The sequence below is a fragment of the Neolamprologus multifasciatus genome, chromosome 2 (assembly GCF_963576455.1).
Source record: "Neolamprologus multifasciatus chromosome 2, fNeoMul1.2, whole genome shotgun sequence".
Lineage (NCBI taxonomy): Eukaryota > Metazoa > Chordata > Actinopteri > Cichliformes > Cichlidae > Neolamprologus > Neolamprologus multifasciatus.
Genome location: NC_140440.1, coordinates 9224076 through 9235886, shown reverse-complemented (window position 1 = coordinate 9235886; position 11811 = coordinate 9224076). Strand labels below are relative to the sequence as shown.

General features: G+C 40.6%; 1 protein-coding gene across 22 annotated transcripts in view; it reads left to right on the top strand.

Annotated features, from left to right (window-relative positions):
* The first annotated feature begins 561 nt into the window (after positions 1 to 561).
* Positions 562 to 11811, top strand: part of prom1a (prominin 1a) — an 89487-nt gene continuing 78237 nt past the window's right edge. For 15 of the 22 annotated variants that reach the window (XM_085178267.1, XM_085178249.1, XM_085178241.1 and 12 more), the window contains exon 1: positions 563 to 1127. In XM_085178267.1, coding sequence (XP_085034393.1) covers positions 899 to 1127 — 229 coding nt within the window. In that variant the 5' untranslated portion in view covers positions 563 to 898. Of the gene's footprint in view, positions 1128 to 11811 lie in introns of all 22 variants that reach the window. The other 7 variants (XM_085178221.1, XM_085178231.1, XM_085178187.1 and 4 more) reach the window with 1 other exon arrangement.

The following is an 11811-nucleotide window of genomic DNA, read 5'->3' as shown; positions in this document are numbered from 1 at the left end:
GAGTGTTCTGTGCCTCTCAATATTTAACCAAGAATCACAAAACAAACTGAAAATCAGAAAAAAAGAAAGGAAAAAAATCTAATTACTCGGTATGCCTATTTGTGTCAGTAACACTGCATAATTAATTCAACAAAGATGTGAATATTATCACAACTAGAATTCCTGTTGTGAAAAAAAAACATTCTTTGTCTTTTTTCAAGCTCACATCTCAGCATTTTTAAAAATAACGCTTAATGTAGATTGTGTAGATGGATCTTATCAAAAGGTGAGGAATTAATTTTAAACATGTTTAAGTGATACTAAAGTCAAATATTGCTGGATAAGCATGATTTTCTAATATAAAATCTAACGATTTCCAGCAGATCCGAGGGAAGAGTGCCTCAAAACGGCACTTCAATATATGTAAACTGTCTAAAGGTGGTTTTAACGTGTTCTGCCCCAAACTAATCTCTCCAATCAAAACGTTAGTAGGTTAGATCTTTAAGATTCTACTTCCTCTCCCCGGCAGGAGGAGCACCTCCCTCTGGACCCGTCCTCCCTGTGCAAACGGCGGCGCGCACCATCGCCCGCTCCCGTGACGCAGCGCATCCCCGTGCTGCACAGATGCCGGAGTGGAAGCGACAGGCGCGCTCATCCAAACGCATCGAACACAGGGGACGTGGGAGAAGATCGTCCGATTTGCGTCCATCTAAGAGCTCCAGACCGCGGGGAACGATGCTCGGAACAAGTCGCTCGGTGGGAAGCAGGACTTAAAAAGCTGCGGAACACTTTTATATTTACTCTCTCTTTCCCACCACTCCGATAATAATCACGATTCCGGGCAGTCGCCGTCCAGTTTTCTCGATCACTGAGAATTTAGTTCCAGTTTCACGCCAGGTCGGTGTTTCGTTTGGACACGATGTGGAAACCGGGAACCCTCCTCCTGCTGTTGCTGTGGCTGGCATCCGGCGAACTCCAGCAAGAGACGGAGCCGCGGAGACTCCCACCCCCAGGAAAGTTGAATTTCGGCTATGTGCCAGCGGGAGTTTACGAGACGCTGGCCCATTACGAACCTGGACCGATAGGGATTCTGTTCCACATGGTCCATGCTTTCCTGTATGCGGTGCAACCCAACGCTTTTCCACACGGTAAGCATCCCCAATCGAGCTCACGGTGGCTACAGCACAACAAATGCAGACCGATCCCTGGGCAACGTGTTTGAAATCTATATGGAAGTCATGGGGGAATAAGTTGTGAGAATCTGAGTGTTGTTGCCGCTTGGTTGTCTTGTGGGACGCAAACAGGGACACGAACAAGAGAGAAACTGCAGGTTATTATACTGGATTACAAATGGACTTTTCTAAACGTTTTTATGAATTAGGCACACAAATATTTATTCTAGTTTTGTGGATATTAGGTTATGAATCAAAACTTTGAATTTTATAGCGCTTCTTCAGTCTCACTGCGTGAAAAAGGTGTCCACTTGCGGATTGGTCCAGTTGTGCGTCATGCGCCCCGTTTAGCGCTCACAGCACGCACTTGAAGGTGGTGTTTCTGCCTGCGGCGCACTTTGTGTCAGGATAATTACAATTAATGAGCCTCCCGCTGACAGCAGCGGTGCACGCTGTTTTTGCCTCTGTGAATGAACGTCGTTGGGTAGTTTGTTGGTATGAGCACCCGAAGAGCTTGAACACGCATGGCTTTACATTTAATACAATTATACCTGGCTGCTTAACCACACCCCCCACACACGGAGGTGTCTCTGTGTGTGTTTAATTGGGTATTGGGTGCTCAAAAGACTCTACTCAACTGCATGCATTACAGTCGAAGAAACATTTTGCAGATTAGTATCTCTCTGAGTCACCTTGTTAATTGAGTAATCCCATAAACCCCTGCGCCATATGCTGTTGGCGTTTTTAGTTTTGTGTTTGTCACCGGCAGTTGGGGGCTCATGGCCTAATCCTATGGAGCAGACAGACCATTGCGCAGTGAAGCTGTTAGTTCATTCATGGGTGCACACACTAAATAATCCAAGGAAGAGGGTAGAAGTCATGTGGAAACAGTGGGATAGGATAATAAACGACAGTTCAGAGACATGTATGTTTAATTTCTTTGACTAGAGGTTTTTCTTTTCTTTTTTTGGTCATGAAAGGAAATTTTGCAAGTAAAGGTCATTGGTTATTAATAGAACCTGTGCATGTTTGCATATCTAAATCCAATTCTGTCAGGGCTGCTTTGATTATAAGGCTACAAGCTGGTTTGCAGGAAACCATTGGCCTTTCACGGCTTGTCAACTACATCTCTTGCGCTGCGCCATTACATAACTTGGAGTTATGTTAAAATCTATAAGATGAGCCAGAAGAAAGATCTGCACTCGGTTTCCACTCCAGTGGTTTGTGACTTGAAGTGGCGCAGATGTCAGAGTGGAGCACTGTTTAGGCTGGGTCGACCTGGGTGTCGTTTCTCTTCAGCCTGTGATGAGATACAGTGTTAACGTTGTTACAGCAGGCTTTTAAAGAATGAATCACTGAATCCTGTAGCAAAAAAGGCTCTTAAATTCTGTTCATCTGTTTCCTAATCACATCTGATTTAAAGGGACAGTTCACTCCCAAACAAAACAACATCTTCTCTTTTGGAGTGATCCCACTACTAACTACCATTCATTTGTTGGACATTTGTTTGAGATGATGATGATGGCTACAACAAATGTTTTATTAATTTTCTATTTTCTGCTGGAAAATGTAGATATTAGAAAATGTGCAAATGAACATCTTGCTATATATACACACAAACACACACACTAGTTCTGTGGATGTGGCTTTATTTATGTATTTATTTTTGTGGATCCATTTGGACCATGACAAATCTTGTTATTCATATCCCAATACAGACGAGCAGCGTCAGCCACTCATTCCTTCCCCAACATCTGGACCAGGTGTTTGTTTCAAAGGTTTCTCAAACCCGTAATTTAAAGCAAAACCATACTCAGAGCATTAGCAGAGAATGAGTCATTTGTAATATTTTTTGTAATTTATTTACAGTTGATTGACAAGCACTATATGGGCGAAAGTATTGGGCCACACCTTTAACTTTTGAATTCAGGTCTATAAAATCAAGCACCTTTCCATGTAGTCTGCCTTTAAAGACAATTGTAAAAGAATGGCCTTACTGAATTTGAGTGATGTACTGTAATAGAAAGCCACCAGTGCAGGAAGTCAGTTCATAATATTTCTTCCTATCTAGAAAAGAATAGAATAGCCCATTATTCTAGACCACGACACACCATAAAAAGTTACAGAACAGGGTCACCGAGTGCTGAGGTGCACAGTGCAAATGGTAAAAGTCAACAACGTTCTGCTCACTGAATAAATGCAGAGTTCCAAACCTCCTCTGGCAATAACATCAGCACCAAAACTATGTGTCATGAGCTTCATGGCATTGGTTTCCATGGATGAGAACTGCAGGAGTATTGTGTAGTTGGCGCAGTACTTTTGTTGATGGAAAAAGGAGAAGGTTGAGCTACAGAAAAGGATAGCATACCATCCTTTAAATCAGGGGTGGGGAACTCCAGGCCTCAAGGGCTGGTGTCCTGCAGCTTTTAGATGTGTCCTTGATCCAGCACAGCTGAGTTAAACGGCTAAATTACCTCCTCAACATGTCTTGAAGTTCTCCAGAGACATGGTAATGAACAAATCATTGGATTAGTTGTATTGACCCAGGCTGATGTCTAAAACCTGCAGGATACTGGCCCTTGAGGCCTGGAGTTTCCCACCCCTGCTTTACATTAGCATGCAGGCATTTGGGTATATAGGTCTTACTTTTCTCATTTATCCACTACATCTACCTGAACAGCACAGAAAACACAATTATCGTCATATTTTCAGATTTTTGAATAGACAGCAGAGTACTTGCGTTTCATGTTAATGTCAGTTAATGAAACTGTTTTCCTTTTTTAAATTATAGCTCCAATATCAAAGGTTTCATACATGTGCTGTAGCCCAGAGACTCGTTCGACCCTTGTGGATTTTTATCCAATACAGTCAACAGCCAGTTAGGCTAACCCTATAAACAAGTGTGAGATGAACATTATGTTGATGAGTAATTAGCGACGCTCCATCATCACATCTCCTACTATCAGTGCATAGCACATTACATTGAGCAATGTCTTTATAATCTCATGAATGCTCAATTTAGTCAGCTGATGTGTTCATCACGCTGTATGAACACATACGGAGCAAGCAGCTCCGAGCTCGTAGGAGGTTTGATTAGAAAAGAAGCAACAAATGTCTTTCATCAGCACCCACACAAATCGAACAAACAGCGACATATTCTCTAACTTTTTTGTCTCCAACAGCTGCAGTGTGGAAGCCTCCAGGAGCTGTTGACGCCTCCCTCACACTTACCCACACTCTCACCGACACACAGATGCTACAATCCAATACTCAAGCTGATGTATAGGATCACAAACCCTTTTTACACGGCAATTTCACAGCAGTTCTGGCTTTGTGATGAATTCTTCTCATTAGGATGTTGACTTTTTTTTTTTTTTATCAAAAGTGAATGGATACTTTCCAAAAAAGCCCAGGGTCCTGTGTAACCTCTGACACCAGATGCAGGGGAAATAGTAGTATCGCTGTTGTGAATTGAAAAGTTTGCAGTGTTAGAGGTTTGAGCCCTACTCCCTCAAATGCACAAGGGTGCTTGACACTGAATCATCTGTGTTTGTTAAAGCAAAGATGAATGATCTCAAGACCAGTGCAGCAAACTGGTTTACAAGCCAGCTGGTAGGGAAATCGCAAGGAAAAGGAAAGGACTGTGCTTTCTTCTAGGCAGCGTCTGAACTTTCAAAATAAGAGCCAATATACTAGTAGATTTCAGATGGTGTCCTCATAGTGCCTGCACTCATCCTAATATTGCAAGTTCATTTAGAAACTTTGCCTTTTTCTTTTTTCTTTTACTCTCATCCAGTTTGCCTGTCAGGGGAATGATTGAGTAGCACCAACATGCTTTGCTCAAAAGCATTTCAGTAGAAAACATGAATGTAGGTTGACAATATTGATATCAACAGTATCAGAAAGCATTCAATCAATTCCCCTTCCTGAATTAGTAAGAATGTAAACATGACATAATAGTTGCATTTAGTTCCATCTATTTAGGTTTTCATGTCTGCTAATTAATCCCGGTGTAAGTCAGCCATCGCTTGAGAATAGCTGTGCATTAAGTTGCGTCTGCGGTTTTGAAATGTACCATTTCATGCCTGTGGGTGAGCGCAGCTGGGAAGCCAGTGCCAGCCATTATCGTGCAGCAGATCCCTGTTGGAAAGTATTTCCTCATTAGTGTTTCCTTTTCTCAAGAAACCATGTTTAGGTGGAATTCAGACCACAGAGGACGTTTTTCAAAGAACCTAACAGTTGCCAGGGAAACCCATCACCAGTGATCATGGCCTGTGTGATTTGCTTCACCTCGCTGGCTTGTGTATCTTACTGCATCATCATGATCATGAAAGGTACTGTGGAGTTATGTAGATTTATGCAGCTCAGGGTACATGGTCTTACCTAATGTTTGTTATTTAACACTCATTCGAAGGGAACCCAGCGTGGGTTTTTTTTCTCCAGCAAAGAGGCATGAAGCGACTTTAGTGTTCAGTGAGGGACAGGTAGACATGAAAGAAACTGAAGAGGAAGACTTCAAAAGATTTCTAACCAAGGACAAAGACAAGGAAGCGCATCGTGAGCTGCATTTCTGAGGTTTTTTCTTTCTTTCATGTTCTTTGGAAGAAATCTTAATATAGCAGAGTTTGTTTAAAGTTAAATGATGAGAAATCTCAATTAAGTAGCTAAATGAAAGTAAAAGGTTGGAATAACTAGGATTTACTCAGAAGACGTTAGTGTTCTCTCTCATTCTTGAGCGCTACAAGATTTGTTGGGATTTACAGTAACACCAAGGTTTTTATAGTTAACGAAATCTAAACTAAAAACTAAAACTAGATATAAAAACACATTCGTTTACAGAAATAAAATGGACACACTAAAACTCTGAGGAAAAGGTGTATAAAAAAAACAACAACTGAAAATTGTGCTCTCATACTGGTACAAATAATTAACTGAAAATGATGCGTTTTAGTTTACCAACCAAAATCGGGCACAGAAGATTGGTATAACAGAACGAATGTGATTTACTTACATTTGTTTCAGCAGATAACAGGATAGCAACCTTCTTCTGTTTTTCACTTATCTCTTCATTTGTATAACTGCTTTGATTCTTTGCTCATATTGTGGCTGCTGGCTAGTGGCTCACTGTGAACTCCGAATAGCTTCAACTTTAGCAACTTTGCTTTTTTTTTAATCTTCTTTAAATTATATGTTTACCTTGGTGAGGGTTATTTAAGTGTCCCATTATGTCCTTTACAATAAATTACTACATCAGTGCATCATTGGCACTGCTGAGAGTTTTGAGCTTTGATTACAGTCTTCAGGTTCTCTGTATTTTTGGCTCCAGTGTTTTTCATCTTCCTCTAGAGATAATACCCCGTAGAGAATGGGCTATTGTCGTTGGGGTTCAGGTACAGTAGTAATATGGTGAGTAAACCATTTGGTAGTAGTTTGGCACTGTGGACAGGTGCTGATGGAAAAGGAACACAGGATCTCCATATTGCTTGTCAACCTAATATCTCCTGGTAAACTGCCGTATTGATTTTGGACTTGATAAAATACAGTGGACCACCACCTGCAACACCAGCAGATGAAATGACATTCTAAAGACTGCAGACATTTCATCTGCTGGGTTTCAAACACCTTGGATTATGTGCCTCTCCATTTTTCCTCCAGGCTCCGGGACTTTGATTTCCAAATGAAATGCAAAACATTTACTTTCATCTGAAAACAGGACTCTGGACCACTGAGCAGTGGTCTTATTCTTTTTCTCCTTAGTCCAGGTAAGACACTCATGATGTCTCTTCTTCAGGAGTTTCTTGATATTAGGAGTCCGACGGTTGCCGCTCTTTTCCTGAAGACATCCATGTGTAGTGTCTCTTGATACACTGACACCAGTATCCACTCTTTGTGAAGCATTCTCAAAATCTTGAATCACCTTGACAATCATCTCATCCGTATTGCTTGTTCGCCTTTTCCTATCACACTTCTCTCTTTCACTCAGCTCTCCATTTATATGCTTGCATACAGCACTCTGTGGCCACCCAGCCTTTTCAGCAATGACCTACTGTATCTTATCCTTATTGCAGAGGGTGTTGATTATAGTCAACTGGACATCAGCAGCCTCCCCATGATTGTTGCTGCGTATAATGAACTAGACTGATAGAAGATGGGTATTTATACTTTTTGAATAATTGTTTATTTGGACATGGTTTCTGATGACAGAAGAATTGATCCTGCTGGTAAACGCATATAGTTTTTTGTAACTTTCTCTTACCATAGCAGCAAATATTCCGTTTTAAAAAACCAAGGCAGCTAGTTATTATTGGTCACATTAAGAGAGTTCTACTAATGTGAACATTATTTCTTGCCTTGAATTTTTTTGCAGAAGCTGATTAACATTATTATAGCTTATGAAAAAAAGTAAAATGATAGGAATAACAGATTATTGCGGTGGGATTAGACTGCAGACACTGACCCTTTGGCATTCTGTGTTTTTAGCTGAATGTTTTATTAGGTTTACAAATACTGAGAATTTGCTGACGAAACACTGATTTGCTTGTAAAATTGATTATGGCACTACATCCTCATTACTCTCCAATATATGTGGCTTTACAAAAGTAATATTTGGAATCTGTGTGCCTTTCGGAGGTTGTTTGATACATTAAAAAATGAAGGGAAAAAGATGACATATGCAGATGAGAGAGAGGTTGGCAGGGTTTAGGTTAGTTCTGATGTTTGACCTTGAATACAGCTGAGGCTGTCCACTCTTCAGGGTTTAATTAGACTCAACCAAAAAGCTAGTGTTGGATATTGAATTGCACATGCCCAAAGGTCATTCATAGCACATGAGAATGACTGGGTGATGCCAAAGGCCTTGTCAGATAACAGTGTAGCGCTAAAGTGATTAAAGAGAGCGTCCTTCATTTGGAAGGTCGTGGCTCGAGCCCCTTGACAGCCAGCATCTGTTTTGCTGAAGTGTCCTTGAGCAAGATACTGAGTGTATCTGCTACTGACCCCGTCGTCTCTGTTGAGGAGGGTGACTGGGGGGGGGATCACAGTAAAGAAGGAAATATGGGAAACTAAGTCATGAGTGTTTTGTTTTTTTTCAGCATTTTTCCAGCCAGTTAAACATTTTCCTAATTAGAGATTTTCTCAGCAGAAGGCACATCTGTGGAGATTACTATTAGATGCTGTGATGATTCGCTCAAAGGGGCTTAAATTTACAACCACGATGTTTGGCAGATCTGAATCAGTTCTCTATTCATAATACAAGTCAGTGGATAAACAGATGACTTCCAGAACAATATGTGCCCACATGATGGGCTGGTGTCCTATTTTGCAAGTTTTGTTATGAGACACAAAGATCCAGTGAAATAAATTAGGCTTACTTGCCAGACCAATTTCAACAAGTATTTCAAATCTTTACTATGTACATGTCTTTCTGAGTAGGGTGTACCTGGTGACACAGTGGAAGCACTGTGCATAAAGGTAAAAAGTGAATGGTAAATGGATGGATTCTTATATACTATACTTAATTCTACTCTCCCAGAGTACTCAAAGCGCTCTATACAACATGCCACATTCACCCAATCACACCCATTCTCACAAGCACTGTCTCTATACATAGTGCTTTCTAAGTACATTCAACTTGGGGTTAATATCTTGCCCAAGGATACTTGACATGCAGACTGGAGGAGCCAGGGATCGAACCACCAACCTTCCAATCAGTAGATGACCTGCTCTACCTCATGAGCTACAGCCACCCCGAAAAAGTTTTTCACGTGTTTGATTTAGTAGTCTCTGTTCTATTGTCTAAGTTCAGTTGCTGGTAACCAGCTAGATCTGGTCTTAACTATCTAGTGTTTCCCTGGGGACAGGTTGGTCAGGTTGTTCAATGTACTCAGTATCATTCATTTATATCAAGTCTCTCTCCCTACTGTTGGACAGGCTCTAATTGCTCTGTTTGAACTACAGCTGGTAACAGAAGTTCTCGTTCTGCCATTGAGATCTGCTTCAAGCTCCAAGTAGAACATACGTGGAGAGCTGGTGCTAGAGTAGAACAAGGACTGCCATCTGCAGCTGTAGTCCAAAACAGGGAAACGCAAGTCCATCCACAGAATAAAGAACTTACTGGACAGGCAGTGATTGTTGCTCTGTTAAATTGTCACAAAGTTAAGTGGTAATGTTCATAGTCAGCTTTTTAAAAAATCTGCCAACCTCCTGTTCAGAAATACTATGTTAAACTTGGGGAAACTGAACTGTTTTCTGGGGAAAAATACGAAATTACAAAAAAACAAACCCAAGCAGACACAGGAGACAGTGCAAATTCCACACAGAAAGACCCCATCTGGCTGCTGGATTGGAACCCAGGCCCCTCTTGCTGTGAGATGAAGATGGTAATACACCAGCAAATGGTAGTCCATGTTCTGCTCTGTGTAGCAGAACCAGCTCTCCACCTCCTGTATGTTCTACTTAGAGCTTGTAGCAGATCTCAAGCGCAAGAACATGAACTTCTGTTACCAGCTGTAGTTCAAACAGAGTCTATCCAACAGTAGGGAGAGAGACTTGGTGTGAGGTAAGAGGGCCCTTAATCACAGGGGGTGGTGTGGGTGAATGGTTGGATGGTATGCTAACATTACCGGAGCTTTTAAGAAAGTTTACTTTTGCGGTCACAAAGACAAATGAAATTCTTCAGACATATTTGAGTTAGAATTCTTTAATCATTATTACTTTTGTTATTGGTAATTTTGTTACTATTGTTATACTACTGTTAAGCATATGTGTAATAAGAATCTTAATAATAATTTATATATTATTGTAGGATCTACTGTACAATACAAAGTGACTGTTGTTGTGATTTGGCACTATATAAATAAAATTGAACTGAATTGAATAAGAAACCAGCTGCTGCTACCTGCTGTGCATCTGTAAGCACAACATAGGCATGGAGACCATAGAGGAAAGAGACTGTTTATTCCAGGAATAAAATTTAAAAAAGTACACTTTATTGCAAAAAAAAATATTCACCCCAAAACATTTTATTTCTGTTTTACAAAGGCAAGAAAGGAATACCAAATCCCTTATAAATCTTTTATCTGCCGACAGAGAGACTTATGAATAATGGTGATTTGAGCACAGACTGAATGGGAAAATTTGTTCCTCTGTTTGGTTTTATGGAAATTGGCATTGAGTGTTTTGGGGACTTGGAGATGCTATTTGACTGCGTACCTTGGTGCAATCTGTGGGGAATGCTTGGGGGGGGGGGGGGGGGATATGTCTTAAACTCTTGCTCACAAGAGGTGAGCGTAAAGTGGGAGATTGCACCAATCCTTCTGTCAATGTCCTCAATGATGCGGATGCTGTACTGGTCTTCTGTGGTACTTGTCAGCATAAGTTCTTACCCTCACCTATGGCTACAAGCTCTGGATAGTGACCAAAAGAGTAGATTGCACATAAAAGCTCATTCTGGAGGGGCTCAGAGTACAGCTTCTACTCCTCAGCAAAAGGAGCCACCTGGGATGGTTTGGGTATCTGACTAGGTAGTTTTTGGCACATCCTACTGGGATTTCAAGTGTCAAATCTCTGGTCATTTTAATGTGGGGGCGAATCTTTTAAGAGTGATTGCAGATTTTAACGCAAATATTATTTGGCATCTGATTATTGATATTAACATCAACATTTTTTGCAATATTAATGAAATTAACCCTACTGCATAATATTTTGGAGAACCCCAAAAAGCTAATGAATCATGTATTCAGGGAAAAATAGCAGATTGAGTCTACTTTAAAGATCCTTCATAAACATATTATAAGCCATAATGATCTGATTAAAGCACTTAAAATATTTCTTAGCAGTCCTTGTGTTACATATGTTGGTCAACTTCCTCCTTACATTTTAAGGATTTATCATCTGCTAAGAATTTTTGTGTTTTTGTCTGCAGACAGGCTAAAATATGTACAACATTAGCTGATATATGTGCAATATTCAGTTTATAATTAATTACTGTGTGTAGAGTGTTTAAAAAATTATAAAAACACAGATTTGGGGCAACTGCATCGTGTTTATCGAGGCTTCTGTAACACATATGTAGAGGAAACAGGGTCACGTTGCTGCCTTTTTCATTATTTTGTAGAACTACTGCCCCGAGGCCCATGATGCAAACATGTGAGGAACACTTTCATGTCCTCCAGTATTTTAAACTTTTCATAGCTTCCATCTGTTACTAAACAAGATCTGATACGACTGTGTGTGGATTTATAATCATCTCATTATCTAACCATCTATTCAACTGATCTGTATGTTTCACAAATCCTTAATGTAACAGAAAGATACATTTTTTGTTTGCAAAATCTGGTTCATTTTTAACAATCTTAATAAACTGCCAGGCTATAAATAAACTGCTGTGTAATTTAGCATCACTGCATGATTCCCTGGCCCAGTCATACTCTTGGAGCATCTGGATGACAGAAAATGATGTGTATGGTTCTTCTGCTGTGGTTTCGTGCTGTCACACACAGTTGTGTCATTGCACTGACAGTGATGGTTGTTAGTGCTGGGATGCTTGAGGACACAAACATGGACAGCCTTAGTCGCCTGTAGCATAATGGCAGCTGATTGCCACAGGCGATGTGTCACTGTGTGCAGCACAGTGCTAAAGAGGCTATCACAGGTGAAAATG